The following is a 21,380-nucleotide window of genomic DNA, read 5'->3' as shown; positions in this document are numbered from 1 at the left end:
AGAGTTTTATTCACTATGAGAGACTAACATAACCAGCTGTAGCCCTGCACTTCTATTTAACCACAGTGGGTTTGTTTGTGTTCTTACAGAAAAAGCATGTGGGAAGGGAAGAGAGTTTATTGTTTAATTTCACTAAGAGCTCTCTGGATAATAGCAACTCTGGTTCTCTTCACGGTCAGGGCCACACTAACAGAACATCAGTGTGTTACCTGTGTGGGTATGGCCCCCTCTGCTCCTGTCTCCGGTTCTTCATCATGGCTTTGTACTCGCCCACCCTGAGTCTCCGTCCCTCCACGATGCAGGTGCGTTTGGGGCGGGGCTTGTACTTGTAGTCGGGGTAACGCTCCAGGTGCTGTCGGCTCAGCCTGGCCTGCTCCTCATAGTAGGGCTGCTTCTCCTGGTTAGACATAGACTTCCATCTAGTTCCTGGAGGGAGGGAGACAATGTCAGACTAAAGAACAGAGGACTTTGTGTGTGAAAGAGTACATCTGCTTCTCCTAGTTGGACATAGACTTCCAGTGACCTACAGAGAAAGGGGTTGGCTATGTTAGATGAGGAGGGAGGGAGCAATAGCTTGAGTGTCTCCAGCGCTCCACAATGGAATGGAATGGAATGTGAGTGTTTGGTCAGAGGAAAGGGGTGCGGGGCAGTGTGTGTGTGTGGACGGACGGACGGACGGACGGGGGGGGGGGGGGAGTGGTAGGAGGTTCCTGTCTCCAGGGGAAGCAGGTGGCAGATCGTGGCCTCGCATGCCCTACTGTGCCAGGACTACAGCAGGTGACACACAAACACTTACAGTGCACATTGATTGACGTGTCATTAATCCCAAAGGAGCAATTTGTGCATGCTTTATGTCCCCCTGTGTGTGTGCATGTGTGTGTGTGGACTCACCCAGTATCTTGCTGATGGAGGAGTTGTGCATGTCAGGGAAGGCCTGTAGTATACGTCGCCTCTCGTCTTTGGCCCAGACCATGAAGGCGTTCATGGGCCTCTTGATGTGGACGGAGGAGGGGGGGCCGCGAACCTCCGCGAACACCCCCACACTAGGAGCAGATAGGGGGCCTGCAGGAGGGGAAGAGGATGGTGGGACAGCCAGTCAGTGGCCAACAAAACATCTACTTTCCCTCAACTTCACTGGTAAAACAATAGGAAAGGTGAAAACAAATACCGGACAAGCATCATCCATGTTGTATTCACCTGCTCTGGGTTTTGTGTTTTCAGATCAGTGTAAAGGAGGAGACGAGGAAATTAAACCTCTCTAGACTACTGTGATGCTTGCCCACTACCATCTAAACCATGTGTTATTTTTGATCAGGTAGTGTTGGGGGGCCTAATAATAATAACTTTATTTGTATAGTGCTTTCAATACAAGTTAACGAAGTGCTTCACACACAAAATAATAACTAACAAAGACAGGAGAAAATAATTTAAAGATGAAATCGGCCTACCCTCAGAGTCGCTGCTGTGGTGGTCCTCGTTGGTTTGGAGGGTCTGTCCATCCTCCCCACGGTCTGGGTGTGGCAGCCTGTTGCTGTGTCCAGCCACCTTATACTCCTACACAGAGACAGAGAGAGTTACACACACCCATCTGACACACACAGGCCTACACCTTAACACTTAGGTAAACAGAAGAAGGATGGGATTTGAATGTTGCTGCAGTTAAACAGGCCTGAAGAGAGCATTTAACATTATCTGTGTGTATGTGTGTGCGTGCGTGAGTAGCTATGTTTCCATTAACTTGTCCAGTGACTTTTTGTCGACATTTAGAAAGTGCGCATAGAAAATAAATGTGACAATATTGCCTGCTATGGTGCGTTTCCATTTAACTATCTTGTTTCAATAAAAAAAAGCTGGACATAATGACGTCACACCAAAAAACAACAACATACAGTGTCAAATAAAAATGAAATGGTTGAAGTGTTTCCATTACCCTTTTAGGCAAATTGCGCATTAATAAAAAGCCTGTATGCCCTCACCTACAGTGCCTTCAGAAAGTATTCACCCCCTTGACTTTTTTCATTTTGTTGTGTTACAGCCTGAATTTAAAATGAGATTTTGTGTCACTGGCATACACACAATATCTCATAATGTCAAAGTAGAATTATGTTTTTTGACATTTTTACTATCATTAAAAAAGCTGAAATGTCTTATGTCAATAAGTATTCAACCCCTTTGCTATGGCAAGCCTAAATAAGTTCACTAGTAAAAATGTGCTTAACAAGTCACCCAGGGCGGCAGGTAGCCTAGCGGTTAAGAGCATTGGGCCAGTAACCGAAAGGTCGCTAGTTTGAATCCCTGAAGCGGCAAGGTGGGAAAAACCTGCCTTTCTCCCCTTGAGCAAGGCGGTTATCCCCCAACAACAACTGCTCGCCAGGTGTTGATTAAGGCAGCTCCCCCGCACCTCTCTCATTCAGAGGGGTTGGGTTAAATGTGGAAGACACCCTGTAGCTCAGTTGGTAGAGCAACGCCAGGGTTGTGGGTTCGTTTCCCACGGGGGGCTAGTATGAAAATGCACTCACTAACTGTAAGTCGCTCTGGATAAGAGCGTCTGCTAAATGACTAAAATGTAAAATGTAAAATTACGGTTGAATGCATTCAGTTGTGCATCCTTCCTCACATAATAAGTTGCATGGACTCACTGTGTGCAATAATAGTGTTTAACATTATTTTTAAATGACTACCTCATCACTGTACCCCACACATACTATTAACTGTGACTCAGTCGAGCAGTGAATTTCAAAAACAGATAAGACCAGGGAGGTTTTCCAATACTTCGCAAAGAAGGGTACCTATTAGATGGGTAAAAAAACAAAAAAACAGACATTGAATATCCCTTTGAGCATGGTGAAGTTATTAATTACACTTTGGATGGTGTATCAATACACCCAGTCACTACAAAGATACAGGTGTCCTTCCTAACTCAGTTGACAGAGAGGAATGAAACCGGTCTGGGATTTCACCATGAGGCCAATGGTGACTTTAAAACAGTTACAGAGTTTAATGGCTGTGATAGGAGAAAACTGAGAATGGATCAACAACATTGTGGTTACTCCACAATACTAACCTAAATGACAGAGTGAAAAGAAGGAAGCCTGTACAGAATATAAATATTCCAAAACATGCATCCTGTTTGCAATAAGGCACTAAAGTAAAACTGCCAAAAATGTGGCAAAGAAATTAACTTTATGTCCTGAATACAAAGCGTTATGTTTGGGGCAAATCCAACACAACACATCGCTGAGTACCACTTCATATTTTCAAGCATGGTGGTGGCTGCATCATATTATGGGTATGCTTGTCAAACGGAATAGAGCTAAACCTGGTTCAGTCTGCTTTCCAACAGACACTGGGAGACAAATTCACATTTCAGCAGGACAATAACCTAAAAAACATGGCCAAATATACACTGGAGTTGCTTACCAAGACGACATTGAATGTTCTCGAGTGGTCAAGTTACAGTTTTGACTTAAAAAATCTGTGGCAAGACTTAAAAAAGGCTGTATAGCAATTATCAACAACCAACTTGACAGAGCTTGAAGAATCTTAAACACACTTTTTATAGTTGAAAAAATAGATTTTGATCACGTACTATATAAACCACACCCCTCTGCAAACACACCTTCTTCGATGTTGGTTACAAGGCGGTAAGCTACCTTCAAAATCATTCGGCAATCATTATTTATTATAAAAATACAGTTTCCATCATCATTTGTCGCAATAAAGAAAGTTAGAGAAAATAAAAATCCACCCCTGTTGAATGAATAAAAATCTTGTCTATCTTTGAAAAAATTATCCTATATCTGCCGTTTCCATTACACATGTCGCAATAATTTTTTTGCGACATTGCTTTTGTCTCACAAACCTGGGTCAGTGAGTGAGTGAGTGAGTGTGTGTGTGTGTGTGCTTAACAGCACTATTTATGGCCGAGCAGGGAGATGCCTCACATAGCAGCTGGTGTTTAAAGGTCATGAACAGTCAAAATCATGTTTTACATGAAATTTGATGATATTTGGATGAAACCAGATCAAAGTATGATGACAAAAGTATGAAAAATGACTGTTGCTTCTACATTGATAAAGTTTGATCATAACGTTACTGGTCCCCCATGTCAAACACTTGACTTTAGGAGGCGGGATTAGTAAGGGGATAGGGTGACATCACCCCAACTCTCATTTTAATACACCATTGGTAATATGATATTCTCTTTCCTAATTTAAACAAGTACTGCATTGTAACCAACATCAGAGAAGACGTGTTTGCAGAGGTGCGTGGTTTATATAGCTAAATAGCTACTCTATTGGTGCCAAAATTTGACTGTATGGTGTCAGTAAATATAATTAAAAGTTTACACTATTCATCTATAGCAAAGATCCTTATATGTTTCCCCTTTCATATGTGTCTGGTGTTAGCTAGTTACTGGCTAGCTAGGTCTTCAGCCAGCATGGAACAAAAGGGGGGGAAGGGTCGTTCAAAACTCTGACGCAGTTGTCATATCAACACATCCGTCAGTGCTGCCGTGAACCGTATCACACGGGAGATTAAAACATTTTTTTGATGCAATTTCAATGTTGTTTGAGTTGCTTTGTGTATCACCAAATATGCTTGAGATGATTTTACTGCATCACTGCATCCAAGTTGCTTGACATAGGCGTTTCAAAGAACTGTCAGTCAAGGCGAGCTCATGAATATGTGTTCCCAGCACACTCAGCCTGTCTTTTCAAACTTCCTGGTAGTTAGCCATGAAATACAAATTACTTTCTCAACAAACAAAAACATTTCTATCCAAATAAAATATTATGGGTGGTATTTTAGTCGCTCAAAAGGCTATTTTACATGGGAATCAGAATGACTGTTAGGGACCTTTAAAAGGCAGGTCTGTAAATGCAAAGGCAGGAAATAATAGAGTGATGAGGAGGAGAGAATTGTGTTCATGGCCCTGAAAAGGGGAGGAGATGAGGGGTGAAAGAAATGAGGGTGACAAGGACTCTCCCCTATGATGGCACCATATGCTCCACAACAATGACATTGTCACTGCTGAAGAATGGTCCATGAAAAGTCTACATTTAAACCACACTTGGCCGAACTCTGTTTCTATGTCTCTGGAAAGGAGAGGAGGAAGAGGGGTGGAGGAAAGAGAGAAGGCAGAGAGAAGGGGGAGAGGAGGGGAGCGGTGTATTACAGTTGACAAAGGAGAAAGGTGAGTCATCACCATGGTGTTCTAAGAGCACTGTTGTGAGTTTACAGCAGCTGTTGTTCCTGCTGGAGGACATGGCTGAGACATTCTCAGGGTGTGTGTGTGTGTGTGTGTGTGTGTGTGTGTGTGTGTGTGTGTGTGTGTGTGTGTGTAGCTGAGACATTCTCCAGTCTATAACAGCCACTGTGAGACGAGTGGCTGTACCCTGGCCCTGAACCCAGCCACAACCCTCAGCCTGCCAGTCTGTCTGTGTTTGTGTGTGATGGGTGTTTAGAGGAGGTTACACACTCCTCCATAAAGAGAGACCGACAAGGACAGGGGTCTGAGAGTGTATGCGTGTCTTTGGACAATGGCTTACCATTCTGGCAGTGCTGTCTCTCTCTCGCTCCCGCTCTCTTCCGCCCGGCCCATGTCTCCGCAGCAGCTGCTGGGCATCATGGATGGCCTGGGTCACCACATCCCCCTCTCCCAGAAATCCTGCAGAGAGAGAGAAGGAGGAGAGAGAGAAGACGCTCAGATGGGCAGGGCACCAACAAAGCGTTGCAAATGTTAATATAAAAGAGAGTCAAGATAACAGAGTACACTTATTGCGTCAGAGGGAGAGACAGGAGGGGGGTGATATGCTCTATCAGCGAGTCTAAGTCCTAAAGTCAAAGGGGGAACAGGCTCACACATACACACACACACACACACACACACACACACACACACACACACACACACACACACACACAGAGTTTCAACATGCCTGAAGGTAAGGAATGTAATGAATGGAAGGAGGTATGTAGGTGTTATGTGTGTGTAGCATTAATGTGCGTGTGTGCAGACTGACCCAGGTTAAGTGAGGGTCGTGAGGGGCTGTCTCTATGGTTGTCCCTGGGTCTGTACCCCCCCTGCAGTGTCAATGTGCCCAGCTCAAAGGCATGCGGGCTGGGGCTCTTCCCCATGTCCATCCCCTTGGGCTTGGAGGTTAGGTTCAGAGGCTGGCTGGCTTCCTAAGGGGATGAGAGACAAAAGACTAGACCATCAGGGGTGTGTCAGCACAACACAGAAACACACAAACACAATACACTGCATACTGCTTAAAATACACTGCTTATATTTATACACTGTGTAAATATAACACACACACACACACACTCAACGTACAGTTCTCATCCATGTCAATACAACAAACACATACACCCAGGTATGAGGTGGGTGTGTATGTGTTCGGGTTATGCATGACAGATTTGGCATCTCACACCTCTGTAGGATTTCTTTAATCTAATCTTTATTTTGTCTGTTCTTTCTCTCTGTCCTCTCTTTCTTCTGTTTAGTGATTTATGTGATGCCCTTTTCCACTTGAGAACCAACAGTGCAGACAGAGCATGCATTGTGCACACAATTGTGAATGGGGTGTGGTATACCAGAAACATCCATTGTTAATTTGGAGTGCATTGTTTTGACAGTGTTTTCAAAGAGATCTCCTAGCCTGTAACTGTCTTAACAGAGCTAGCTTCTTAAGCGTAAATCATAGTCCACAGAAGCTGAGACGTATTAGTCCGGCGTCTCATTGTGACATAGCTACACAGCTCTGAGACCACCATCCACGGGCCGCACAGCCCGAACGCACACCTCCCCACAATTTCCAACCAACGCGTCTCCCGGTACGCGTCCTCTATTCATTTGAATGTGATGACAGTTGGAGAAACTGCTTGAGCTGTGTGGAGAATTTGAAAAGTATGAAAGCCAACGGTCCAATATTCTAGAACACTACTGTGTGTACACATTTTGGACTATGATAAACCCTTTAGGGCCATACATAGTTCAGGCCTCAGCCACTAACATGACATTTCCACAAATATACAAGTATATCCATGCTAAAATAAGGCTTGTACCTGTGCAATGTTTGCAGCTGTTATTTTCAGAGGGGAATACAATACAGAAAAGAAAGACATGGAACTGTCTTTATAGAAAAGTAACATTAACATAATGTGCTTTCCTTTTATTTTATATTTTATTCCCTCGGGAAAAGAACAGGTGTAAAGAGTTCATCTGGACATAGGTGTTACTGTATAGTATAGTGTATAGTATAGCCAGTTCCACTGCGTTTTTTAAGTTGTTCCCCTCTAATCAGGGACTGATTTAGACCTGGGACACCAGGTGGGTGCAATTAATTATCAGGTAGAACAGAAAAGCAGCAGGCTGCGGACCAGAATCGAATACCCCTGGTATAGTGTATAGTATATTATAAACTGGGTGGTTCGAGCCCTGAATGCTGATTGGCTGACAGCCGTGGTATATCAGACTGTATACCACGGGTATGACAAAACATTTATTTTTACTGCTAATTACTTTGGTAACCCATTTATAAAAGCAATAAGGCACCTCGGGGGTTTGTGGTATATGGCCAATATACCACGGCTAAGGGCTGTATCCAGGCACTCTGCGTTGCGTCGTGCATAAAGAACAGTCCTTAGCCATGGTATAATTGCCATATACCACACCTCCTCGTACCTTATTGCTTAAGTATAGTATAGAATAGTGTGTAGTATAGTGCAGTGGTTCTCAATCATGGTCCTGAGGACCCAAAGGGGTGCACATTTTTGTTTTTGCCCTAGCACTACACACCTGATTCAAATCAAAGCCTGATGAGGAGTTGATGATTTGAATCAGGTGTGTAGTATTTTTATTTATTATGGATCCCCATTAGCTTCCTGGGGTCCAGCAAAATTAAGGCTGTTATATATTATTTTTAACATTACAATATATTCACAACAGATTTCACAACATATTAAAATGTGCCCTCAGGCCCCTACTCTACTACCACATATCTACAACACAAAATCCATGTGTACGTGTGTGTATAGTGCGTATATTATCGTGTGTTTGTATGCATGTGTCTATGTTTGTGTTGCTTCACAGTCCCCGCTGTTCCATAAGGTGTATTTTTATCAGGGTTTTTTTAAATCTAATTTGACTGCTGGCATGAGTTACTTGATGTGGACTAGAGTTCCATGTAGTCATGGCTCTATGTAGTACTGTGCACCTCCCATAGTCTGTTCTGGACTTGGGGACTGTGAAGAAACCTCTGGTGGCATGTCTTGTGAGGTATACATGGGTGTCCAAGCTGTGTGCAAGTAGTTCAAACAGACAGCTAGGTGCATTCATCATGTCAATACCTCTCACAAATACAAGTAGTGATGAAGTCAATCTCTCCTCCACTTTGAGCCAGGAGAGATTGACATGCATATTATTAATGTTAGCTCTCTGTGTACATCCAAGGGCCAGCCGTGCTGCCCTGTTCTGAGCCAATTGCAATTTTCCTAAGTCCCTCTTTGTGTCACCTGATCACACGATTGTGATCTAGGGCCTGTAGGACCTGCCTTGTTGATAGTGCTGTTAAGAATGCAGAGCAGCCCTTTATTATGGACAGACTTCTCCCCATCCTAGCTACTGTTGTATCAATATGTTTTGACCATGACAGTTTACAATCCAGGGTTACTCCTAGCAGTTTAGTCTCCTCAACTTGCTCAATTTCCACATTATTCATTACAAGATTTAGTTGAGGTTTAGGGTTTACTGAACGATTTGTCCCAAATACAATGCTTTTAGTTTTTGAAATATTTAGGACACCAACGTAATTAGAGCAGTAAAAATAAATGTTTTGTCATACCCGTGGTATACGGTCTGATATACCATGGCTGTCAGCCAATCAGCATTCACGGCTCGAACCACTCAGATTGTAGTATAGTGTAGTGTATAGTATGGTGTATAGTGTAGTGTATAGTGTACAGTATAGTATAGAGTACATTATAGTATACAGTATAGTGTGTGTATAAATCATGCACCGAATACAACAGGTGTAGACATTACAGTGAAATGCTTACTTACAAGCCCATAACCAACAATGCAGTTAAGAAAAAAATAAAAAAAATAAAATAACAGTAGGGAGGTTATATACAGGGGGTACCGGTACAGAGTCAATGTGCGGGGGCACCGGTGAGTCTTTGATCATTTTTAAGGCCTTCCTCTGATACCGCCTGGTATAGGGGTCCAGGATGGCAGGAAGCTTGGCCCCAGTGATGTACTGGGCCGTACGCACTACCCTCTGTAGTGCCTTGCGGTCGGAGGCCGAGCAGTTGCCATACCAGGCGGTGATGCAACCAGTCAGGATGCTCTCGATGGTGCAGCTGTAGAACTTTTTGAGGATCTGAGGACCCATGCCAAATATTTTCAGTCTCCTGAGGGGGAATAGGCTTTGTCGTGTCCTCTTCACGACTGTCTTGGTGTGTTTGGACCATGATAGTTTGTTGGTGATGTGGACACCAAGGAACTTGAAGCTCTCAACCTGTTCTACTACAGCCCCGTCGATGAGAATGGGGGCGTGCTTAGTCCACAATCATCTCCTTTGTCTTGAGCACGTTGAGGGAGAGGTTGTTATCCTGGCACCACACGGCCAGGTCTCTGACCTCCTCCCTATAGGCTGTCTCATCATTGTCGGTGATCAGGCCTACCACTGTTGTGTCGTCGGCAAACATAATGATGGTGTTAGAGTCGTGCCTGGCCATGCAGTCATGGGTGAACAGGGAGTACAGGAGGTGACTGAGCACGCACCCCTGAGGGGCCCCCGTGTTGAGGATCAGCGTGGCAGATGTGTTATTACCTACCCTTACCACCTGGGGGCGGCCCGTCAGGAAGTCCAGGATACAGTTGCAGAGGGAGGTGTTTAGTCCCAGGGTCCTTAGCTTAATGATGAGCTTTGAGGGCTCTATGGTGTTGAACGCTGAGCTGTAGTCAATGAATAGCATTCTCACGTAGGTGTTCCTCTTGTCCAGGTGGGAAAGGGCAGTGTGGAGTGCAATAGAGATTGCATCATCTGTGGATCTGTTGGGGCGGTATGCAAATTGGAGTGGGTCTGGGGGTAATGGGATAATGGTGTTGATGTGAGCCATGACCAGCCTTTCAAAGCACTTCATGGCTACAGACATGAGTGCTACGGGTCGGTAGTCATTTAGGCAGGTTATCTTAGTGTTCTTGGGCACAGGGACTATGGTCTGCTTGAAACATGTTGGTATTACAGACTCAGTCAGGGACATGTTGAAAATGTCAGTGAAGACACTTGCCAGTTGGTCAGCGCATGCTCGGAGTACACGTCCTGGTAATCCGTCTGGCCCTGTGGCCTTGTGAATGTTGACCTGCTTAAAAGTCTTACTCACATCAGCTCCAGAGAGCTTGATCACATAGTCATCTGGAACAGCTGATGCTCTCATGCATGCTTCAGTGTTGCTTGCCTCGAAGCGAGCATAGAAGTGATTTAGCTCGTCTGGTAGGCTTGTGTCACTGGGCAGCTCGCGGCTGTGCTTCCCTTTGTAGTCTGTAATAGTTTGCAAGCCCTGCCACATCCGACGAGCGTCAGAGCCAGTGTAGTACGATTTAATCTTAGTCCTGTATTGACTCTTTGCCTGTTTGATGGCTCGTCGGAGGGCATAGCGGGATTTCTTATAAGCTTCCGGGTTAGAGTCCCGCTCCTTGAAGGTGGCAGCTCTACCCTTTAGCTCAGTGCGGATGTTGCCTGTAATCCATGGCTTCTGGTTGGGGTATGTACGTACGGTCACTGTGGGGACGACGTCATCGATGCACTTATTGATGAAGCCAGTGACTGATGTGGTGTACTCCTCAATGCTATCGGAAGAATCCCGGAACATATTCCAGTTTGTGCTAGCAAAACAGTCCAGTAGCTTAGCATCTGCGTCATCTGACCACTTCCTTATTAACCGAGTCACTGGTGCTTCCTGCTTTAGTTTTTGCTTATAAGCAGGAATCAGGAGGATAGAGTTATGGTCAGATTTGCCAAATGGAGGGCAAGGGAGAGCTTTGTACGCGTCTCTGTGTGTAGAGTAAAGGTGGTCTAGAGTTTTTTTCCCTGTGGTTGCACATTTAACATGCTGGTAGAAATTAGGTAGAACGGATTTAAGTTTCCCAGCATTAAAGTCCCCGGCCACTAGGAGCGCTGCCTCTGGATGAGCGTTTTCCTGTTTACTTATGTCCTTATACAGCTCATTGAGTGCAATCTTAGCGCCTGCATCGGTTTGTGGTGGTAAATAGACAGCTACGAAAAATATAGATGAAAACTCTCTTGGTAAATAGTGTGGTATACAGCTTACCATGAGATACTCTACCTCAGACGAGTAAAACCTTGAGACTTACTTAGTATTAGATTTTATGCACCAGCTGTTGTTCACAAATATACACAGACCGCCACCCCTTGTCTTACCGGAGTCAGCCGTTCTATCCTGCCGATGTAGCGTATATCCCGCCAGCTGTATCTTCTCCATGTCGTCGTTCAGCCACGACTCGGTGAAACATAAGATATTACAGTTTTTAATGTCCCGTTGGTAGGATAACCGTAATCTTAGGTCGTCTAATTTATTTTCCAATGATTAAACATTGGCTAATAGGATTGATAGAAGAGGCAGTTTACTCGCTCGCCGTCGGATCCTTACAAGGCACCCCGACCTACGTCCACGATATCGCCGTCACTTTCTCATGCGAATGACAGGGATTTGGGCCTTGTTGGGTGTCTGTAGGATAACCTTCGCGTCCGATTCGTTGAAGAAAAACTCTTTGTCCAATACGAGGTGAGTAATCGCTGTCCTGATATCCAGAAGCTCTTTTTGGTCATAAGAGACGGTGGCAGAAACATTATGTACATAATAAATGACAAATAATGCGAAAAAACTTACATAATAGTACAATTGGTTAGAGGGCTGTAAAACGGCTGCCATCTTCTTCGGCGGCATTTTCTCCATACCACCAGAGGGTGAAGGGGGACCCGTACCAGTGTATAGTTTACAGTATGGTGTATAGTATACAGTATAGTATACAGTATAGTGTAGTGTATAGTGTACAGTATAGTGTATAGTGATAAAATAATATATGCCATTTAGCAGACGCTTTTATACAAAGCGTCTTACAGTCATGCGTGTCTTCATTTTACGTATGGGTGGTCCCGGGAATCAAACCCACTACCCTGGCGTTACAAGAGCCATGCTCTACCAACTGAGCTACAAAGGACCAGTATACAGTGGGGAAAAAAAGTATTTAGTCAGCCACCAATTGTGCAAGTTCTCCCACTTAAAAAGATGAGAGAGGCCTGTAATTTTCATCATAGGTACACGTCAACTATGACAGACAAAATAAGATTTTTTTTCTCCAGAAAATCACATTGTAGGATTTTTAATGAATTTATTTGCAAATTATGGTGGAAAATAAGTATTTGGTCAATAACAAAAGTTTCTCAATACTTTGTTATATACCCTTTGTTGGCAATGACACAGGTCAAACGTTTTCTGTAAGTCTTCACAAGGTTTTCACACACTGTTGCTGGTATTTTGGCCCATTCCTCCATGCAGATCTCCTCTAGAGCAGTGATGTTTTGGGGCTGTCGCTGGGCAACACGGACTTTCAACTCCCTCCAAATATTTTCTATGGGGTTGAGATCTGGAGACTGGCTAGGCCACTCCAGGACCTTGAAATGCTTCTTACGAAGCCACTCCTTCGTTGCCCGGGCGGTGTGTTTGGGATCATTGTCATGCTGAAAGACCCAGCCACGTTTCATCTTCAAAGCCCTTGCTGATGGAAGGAGGTTTTCACTCAAAATCTCACGATACATGGCCCCATTAATTCTTTCCTTTACACGGTTCAGTCGTCCTGGACCCTTTGCAGAAAAACAGCCCCAAAGCATGATGTTTCCACCCCCATGCTTCACAGTAGGTATGGTGTTCTTTGGATGCAACTCAGCATTCTTTGTCCTCCAAACACGACAAGTTGAGTTTTTACCAAAAAGTTATATTTTGGTTTCATCTGACCATATGACATTCTCCCAATCCTCTTCTGGATCATCCAAATGCACTCTAGCAAACTTCAGACGGGCCTGGACATGTACTGGCTTAAGCAGGGGGACACGTCTGGCACTGCAGGATTTGAGTCCCTGGCGGCGTAGTGTGTTACTGATGGTAGTTTTTGTTACTTTGGTCCCAGCTCTCTGCAGGTCATTCACTAGGTCCCCCCGTGTGGTTCTGGGATTTTTGCTCACCGTTCTTGTGATCATTTTGACCCCACGGGGTGAGATCTTGCGTGGAGCCCCAGATCGAGGGAGATTATCAGTGGTCTTGTATGTCTTCCATTTCCTAATAATTGCTCCCACAGTTGATTTCTTCAAACCAAGCTGCTTACCTGTTGCAGATTCAGTCTTCCCAGCCTGGTGCAGGTCTACAATTTTGTTTCTGGTGTCCTTTGACAGCTCTTTGGTCTTGGCCATAGTGGAGTTTGGAGTGTGACTGTTTGAGGTTGTGGACAGGTGTCTTTTATACTGATAACAAGTTCAAACAGGTGCCATTAATACAGGTAACGAGTGGAGGACAGAGGAGCCTCTTAAAGAAGAAGTTACAGGTCTGTGAGAGCCAGAAATCTTGCTTGTTTGTAGGTGACCAAATACTTATTTTCCACCATAATTTGCAAATAAATTCATAAGAAATCCTACAATGTGATTTTCTGGAAAAATAACTCTCAATTTGTCTGTCATAGTTGACGTGTACCTATGATGAAAATTACAGGCCTCTCTCATCTTTTTAAGTGGGAGAACTTGCACAATTGGTGGCTGACTAAATACTTTTTTTCCCCACTGTATAGTATAGTACAGTATAGTATAATAAGGGTATACTATAGTATAGGTATATGTCCAGTATAATCTGTATGGAAATCACTACCTGTCGGAAGGTACCACTGGGCCTTTTCATAGGGGTGGAGTGAAGGTTCTGCAGTAGCTGCATGGGATAGTCCACTGCTAAATAAAACGGGGGGAGATGAAAGCTTCACAATTACTGTCAGAAGGGAACAAAATCAATAACATCCAAACAACATTTAGACAACATTATCTGTACTACCATCATGTTGACTGCACAACACATTGAAGGGCATGAGCAGGGAAAAGGGGGTTTGACTGAGAAGGTTACTGACCACCATACCATATGAAAGGGGCGTCTGGTCGTTGCTCTAGCAACTTACACAGTTCATAGCAACAGGACAAACAAAACAGAGGAGACAAATGTACAAATGTGTTTTTTTTTGGGGGGGGGGTTCCGATTGACATTTACGATACATTAAAAGTCCACAGCGATTACTTGATGTCAGCTCGTTACTTATTTGTTTTCACAGTGTATGAGAGGATTGAGTGTTTATGATAAACCACTGAGTAACCTAAGCCATGTCACAGTCCACCAATGGGCCCCAACCAACCCTCCTTTTTGGAAAGCATTGCATTGGGGACTTGGTCTGTGGAATACATATCTGTTTCAGTCTACCCTAAGGGTGTCAAACTCATTTTGCCCTGGGGACCACATTCGGTCTTCAACGAGGTCCGGAGGGCCACACTGAAAATGTGTTATATTTCCTTGCCGTTAAAATTAGCAAAAAATAGTCCTCTATCATTTCTGATGTTCCCTGACTGTCTAGCTTTCATTTTGGTAATTATTAACGAGCTGTACACAGTCATGAAACTGTATGAATGTAGGTCCATTATCATTTCTACACAGTTTCAAATTGGTTTTAGTCATTTTAAAGCATATTGAGTTCGTCACCCCCCTCCCCAAAAATAAAGATGTATATACAGTGGCTTGCGAAAGTATTCACCCCCCCTTGACAGTTTTCCTATTTTGTTGCCTTACCTGGAATTAAAATGGATTTTTTGGGGGTTTGTATCATTTGATTTACACAACATGCCTACCACTTTGAAGATGCAGAATATTTTTTCTTGTGACACAAACAAGAAATAAGACAAAAAAACAGAAAACTTGAGCGTGCATAACTATTCACCCCCCCCCCCCAAAGTCAATACTTTGTAGAGACACCTTTTGCAGCAATTACAGCTGAAAGTCTCTTGGGGTATGTCTCTAAGCTTGGCACATCTAGCCACTGGGATTTTTGCCCATTCTTCAAGGCAAAACTGCTCCAGCTCCTTCAAGTTGGATGGGTTCCATTGGTGTATAGCAATCTTTAAGTCATACCAAAGATTCTCAATTGGATTGAGGTCTGGGCTTTGACTAGGCCATTCCAAGACATTTAAATGTTTCCCCTTAAACCACTCAAGTGTTGCTTTAGCAGTATGCTTAGGGTCATTGTCCTGCTGGAAGGTGAACCTCCGTCCCAGTCTCAAATCTCTGGAAGACTGAAAGGTTTCCCTCAAGAATTTCCCTGTATTTAGCGCCATCCATCATTCCTTCAATTCTGACCAGTTTCCCAGTCCCTGCCATCTCCACAGCATGATGCTGCCACCCCTATGCTTCACTGTGGGGATGGTGTTCTCGGGGTGATGAGAGGTGTTGGGTTTGCGCCAGACATAGCGTTTTCCTTGATGGCCAAAAAGCTCAATTTTAGTCTCATCTGACCAGAGTACCTTCTTCCATATGTTTGGGGAGTCTCCCACATGGCTTTTGGCGACCACCAAACTGTTTGCTTATTTATTTCTTTAAGCAATGGCTTTTTTCTCCAGCCCAGCTGGAGTGTACGGCTTAAAGTGGTCCTATGGACAGATACTCCAATCTCTGCTGTGGAGCTTTGCAGCTCCTTCAGGGTTATCTTTGGTCTCTTTGTTGCCTCTCTGATTAATGCCCTCCTTGCCTGGTCCGTGAGTTTTGGTGGGCGGCCCTCTCTTGGCAGGTTTGTTGTGGTGCCATATCCGTTCCATTTTTTAATAATGGATTTAATGGTGTTCCGTGGGATGTTCAAAGTTTCTGATATTTTTTATAACCCAACCCTGATCTGTACTTCTCCACAACTTTGTCCCTGACCTGTTTGGAGAGCTCCTTGGTCTTCATGGTGCCGCTTGCTTGGTGGTGCCCCTTGCTTAGTGGTGTTGCAGCCTTTCAGAACAGGTGTATATATACACTGAGATCATGTGACAGATCATGTGACACTTAAATAAATTCCACCTGAGTGCAATCTAACTAATTATGTGACTTCTGAAGGTAATTGGTTGCACCAGATCTTATTTAGGGGCTTCATAGCAAAGGGGATGAACACATATGCACGCACCACTTTTCCGTTATTTATTTTGTAGAATTTTATGAAACAAGTAATTTTTTTCTTTTCATTTCACCAATTTTGACTATTTTGTGTATGTCCTTTACATGAAATCCAAATAAAAATCCATTTAAATTACAGGTTGTAATGCAACAAAATAGGAAAAACACCAAGGGGGATGAATACTTTTGCAAGGCACTGTACACATTTTGTTGTGTTACAAAGTGCTATTAACATGTATTTAATTGTCAAAGTGGAAGAATCATTCTTACAAAATTATTTGATTTATGAAAAATCTAAAACGAATATATCTTAATTTGATAAGTATTCACCCCGAGTAATTACATTTCAGAAAAACCTTTGGCAGCGTTTACAGCTTTGAGTCTTTTTTGGTTGTGCAATATTTGCCCATTATTCTTTTTAAAAAATCTTCAAGCTCTGTTAAGTTGGTTGTTGATCATTGCTAGACAGCCATTTTCAAGTCTTGCCAAATATTTTCAAGCAGATTTAAGTCACAACTGTAACTAGGCCATTTAGGAACATTCAATGTCGTCTTACTAATCAACTCTAGTGTAGATTTGTGTTTTAGGTTATTGTCCTCCTGAAAGGTGAATTTGTCTCCCAGTGTCTGTTGGAAAGCAGACTGTACCAGGTTTTCCATTAAGATTTTGCCTTTGCTTAGCTCCATTTTGTATGTTTTTATCCTGAAAAACTCCCAGTCCTTGCTGATGACAAGCATATCCATAACATATTGCAGAAACCACCATGAAAATAAATATGAAGAGTGGTATTCAGTCATGTGCTGTGTTGGATTTGCCCCACATTTTTTTTGCAGTATTACCTTAGTGCCTTGTTGCAAACAGGATGCATATTTTGGAATATTTTTTATTCTGTACATGCTTCCTTCTTTTCACTCTGTCAATTAGGTTAGTATTGTGGAATAACTACAATGTTGTTGATCCATCCTCAGTTGTTTTCTCCTATCACATCCATTAAACTCTGTAACTGTTTTTCTAGTCACCATTGGCCTCATGGTGAAATCCCTGAGCAGTTTCTTTCCTCTCTGGCAAATGAGTTAAGAAGGACGCCTGTATCTTTGTAGTGACTGGGTGTATTGATACACCATCTAAAGTGTAATTAATAACTTCACCATGCTCAAAGGGATATTCAATGTCTGCTTTTTTTATTTTTATGAGGCATTGGAAAACCTCCCTGGTCTTTGTGGTTCAATCCACTACTCAAGTGAGGGACCTTACAGATAATTGTATGTGTGGGGTACATACAGTGTCTAGTCGGAAGTTTACATACACTTAGGTTAGAGTCATTAAAACTCGTTTTTCAACCACTCCACAAATTTCTTTTTAACAAACTATAGTTTTGGCAAGTCGGTTAGGACATCTACTTTGTTCATAACACAAGTAATTTTTCCAACAATTGTTTACAGACAGATTATTTCACTGTATCACAATTCCAGGAGGTCAGAAATGCGCATACACTAAGTTGACTGTGCCTTTAAACAGCTTGGAAGATTCCAGAAAATGATGTCATGGCATTAGAAGCTTCTGATAGGCTAATTGACATCATTTGAGTCAATTGGAGGTGTACCTGTGGATGCATTTCAAGGCCTACCTTCAAACTCAGTGCCTCTTTGCTTGACATCATGGGAAAATCAAAAGAAATCAGCCAAGACCTCAGAAAAATAATTGTAGACCTCCACAAGTCTGGTTCATCCTTGGGAGCAATTTCCAAACGCCTGAAGGTACCATGTTCATCTGTACAAACAATAGTACGCAGGTTTAAACACCATGGGGCCGTCATACCGCTCAGGAAGGAGACGCATTCTGTTTCCTAGAGATTAACGTACTTTGGTGCGAAAAGTGCAAATCAATCCCAGAACAACAGCAAAGGACCTTGTGAAGATGCTGGAGGAACCAGGTACAAAAGTATCTATATCCTCAGTAAAAACGAGTCCTATATCGAAGAAGAAGCAAGGAAGAAGCCATTGTTCCAAAACCGCCATAAAAAAGCCAGACTACAGTTTGCAACTGCACATGGGGACAAAGATCTTACTTTTTGGAGAAATGTCCTCTGGTCTGATGAAACAAAAATAGAACTGTTTGGCCATAATGACCATTGTTATGTTTGGAGGGAAAAGGGGGGAGGGCTTGCAAAACGAAGAAAACCATCCCAACCGTGAAGCACGGGAGTGGCAGCATCATGCTGTGGGGGTGCTTTGCTGCAGGAGGGACTGGTGCACTTCACAAAATAGATGGCATCACGAGGAAGGAAAATTATGTGGATATATTGAAGCAACAACTCAAGACATCAGTCAGGAAGTTAAGGCTTAGTCGCAAATGAGTCTTCCAAATGGACAATGACCCCAACCATTCTTCCAAAGTTGTGTTGAAAAATGGCTTAAGGACAACAGTCAAGGTATTGGAGTGGTCATCACAAAGCAATGACCTCAATCCTATAGAAAATGTGTGGGCAGAACTGAAAAAGCGTGTGTGAGCAAGGAGGCCTACAAACCTGACTCAGTTACACCAGCTCTGTCAGGCGGAATGGGCCAAAATTCACCCAACTTATCGTGGGAAACTTGTGGAAGGCTACCCGAAACGTTTGACCCAAGTTAAACAATTTGAAGGCAATGCTACCAAATACTAATTGAGTGTATGTAAACTTCTGACTAACTTCCCACTGGGAATGTGATGAAAGAAATAAAAGCTTAAATAAATTATTCTCTCTACTATTATTCTGACATTTCATATTCTTAAAATAAAGTGGTGATCCTAACTGACCTAAAACAAGGAATTTCTAAAAGGATTAAATGTCAGGAATTGTGAAAAACTGAGTTTAAATGTATTTGGCTAAGGTGTATGTAAACTTCCGACTTCAACTGTAGATGAGGTAGTCATTCAAAAATCAAGTTAAACACTATTATTGCACACAGAGTGAGTCCATGGAACTTATGTGAGTTGTTAAGCAAAGGTTTACTCCTAAACTTATTTAGGCTTGCCATAACAAAGGGGTTCAATACATTTCAGCTTTTCATTTTTATTAATTTATTTTTAAAAAATAAAAACATAATTCCACTTTGACATGATGGAATATTGTAAATAGGCCAATGACAAAAAATCTCAATTTAATTTATTTTAAATTCAGGCTGTAACACAACAAAATGTGGAATAAGTCAAGGGGTGGGAATACTTTCTGAAGGTACTGTATATATATATAAATAATAGTTTTACTTAAACCACCCACGGGCCAGATTAGACCACCCCTGGTTTGTAGGGGATTGTCTAAATGAGGTTTGGAGCGGGGTGTGACTCACCTGGCTGTCAAGGGGATTTGCTAAGAGAGGTTGGGGGCGGGGTGTGACTCACCTGGCTTGCAGGGGATTGGTTGCAGAGGCATGGTCATCTGGGTGTCGGAGGTGACAGAGAGTTGCTGGGTGTTTGGGTGGAAGGCTGGGATCATCACGTAGGGCATGTTCACCTGCTGAGACCAGGTCAGACAGAGGGCACAAGGTCAGTCACACACAGAGTTACCCCAAAGTTACTTCAAAATTATGTTATAAAAATAGCATATCATTTATAAAAGGTCTCACCTGGATCTGCTGCTGAAGCAGGTTGATTTTGTGCTGCTGCTGGATCAGCTGCTGCTGCTGTTTGGCGATCTGAAATAAACCACACACATTGGTTGTGTTCCCCTGCTCAGACGTTGCATGCCTCAACCAATGGTTGGGTGCCACGTCATCGACTGACAGATTGCTATAACATATGATTAGCTACAAAATACCTATCCAGGCGTTTTAAGATCTGGCATGTGTCAGCAACGCCTGGGTAGAGGAACATGCCCATTAAAAACATATAGCCTAGTCCAGGTACACTCAGGTAAGACCAGGTAAACCCAGGTTAGGGGTCAGTGTGTGTTTTAGGGGTCAGCGGTCAGGGTCACCTGTTCCTGCTGCTGTCTGGCCAGCTCCATCTGCTGCTGTTGTTTCTCCAGAAGCAGGGCGGCCATGTTCCTCTGCTCAGAGTGGGCTCCCAGCAGCTGCTCCCTCAGACCACTCAGCTGATTGATCATCAACAACAACTGCAGCTCCTTCTCTGCCAGAGACTCTGGAGTGCCTGAGAGAGCGAGAGCGCAGGATTAGAGCAATATCATTTGTATTTGTTAATTGACAGCTAAGCACTGATCATCGTGTCACTAGCATACAAATGAACACTCTAGAGTTTATTGGAAAGGAGCATCAAGCTCATCACGTGCACTTTCACCATCCTGTAGCCTAAACTGTGCATGCTTTTCCAAGTCGCAGTGGGAGGACCACACAACATAACGAACAAATTGTCTGTCGACATTTATAAAATTGTACCGCCACTTTCTGTTTCCATCACACTTGTCATTATTTTTTTTATACAGCATGACTTTACACGCATGAAAACTGTGGATAGAGAGAGAGAGATGAGTACAAACAGGATTATACATAGAGACAATTAGATATAGAGACAGGCAGGCAGGCAGAGACTGACAGGCAGGCAGAGACAGGCAGGCAGGCAGGCAGGCAGAGACTGACAGGCAGGCAGAGACAGGCAGGCAGGCAGGCAGAGACTGACAGGCAGGCAGAGACAGGCAGGCAGGCAGAGACTGACAGGCAGGCAGAGACAGGCAGGCAGGCAGAGACTGACAGGCAGGCAGAGACTGACAGGCAGGCAGGCAGGCAGAGACTGACAGGCAGGCAGAGACAGGCAGGCAGGCTGAGACAGGCAGGCAGGCAGAGACTGACAGGCAGGCAGAGACAGGCAGGCAGAGACTGACAGGCAGGCAGAGACTGACAGGCAGGCAGAGACTGACAGGCAGGCAGAGACTGACAGGCAGGCAGGCAGGCAGAGACTGACAGGCAGGCAGAGACAGGCAGGCAGGCTGAGACAGGCAGGCAGGCAGAGACTGACAGGCAGGCAGAGACAGGCAGGCAGAGACTGACAGGCAGAGACTGACAGGCAGGCAGAGACTGACAGGCAGTCAGATACTGACATGCAGGCAGAGACAGGCAGGCAGGTAGAGACTGACAGGTAGGCAGAGACAGGCAGGCAGGCCGAGACTGACAGGCAGGCAGGCAGGC

General features: G+C 43.8%; 1 protein-coding gene across 1 annotated transcript in view; it reads right to left on the bottom strand.

Moving 5' to 3' along the window:
* LOC311134302 (transcription factor SOX-13-like) overlaps nt 1-21,380 on the bottom strand; it is a 62,873-nt gene that overhangs the window by 7,466 nt on the left and 34,027 nt on the right. Inside the window, exons 5-13 of the mRNA XM_084167937.1 lie at nt 20,216-20,388; nt 19,866-19,934; nt 19,642-19,756; nt 13,948-14,024; nt 6,027-6,189; nt 5,553-5,671; nt 1,449-1,554; nt 892-1,062; nt 210-426 (exon numbers count right to left, since the gene is read on the bottom strand). Of these exons, the coding sequence (XP_084024063.1) occupies nt 210-426; nt 892-1,062; nt 1,449-1,554; nt 5,553-5,671; nt 6,027-6,189; nt 13,948-14,024; nt 19,642-19,756; nt 19,866-19,934; nt 20,216-20,388 (1,210 nt within the window). The remainder of the gene's footprint in view (nt 1-209; nt 427-891; nt 1,063-1,448; nt 1,555-5,552; nt 5,672-6,026; nt 6,190-13,947; nt 14,025-19,641; nt 19,757-19,865; nt 19,935-20,215; nt 20,389-21,380) is intronic.

Source organism: Coregonus lavaretus, assembly GCF_964263955.1.
Source record: "Coregonus lavaretus genome assembly, chromosome: 8".
Classification (NCBI taxonomy): Eukaryota; Metazoa; Chordata; class Actinopteri; order Salmoniformes; family Salmonidae; genus Coregonus; species Coregonus lavaretus.
This window is presented reverse-complemented; position numbering and strand designations above follow the sequence as displayed.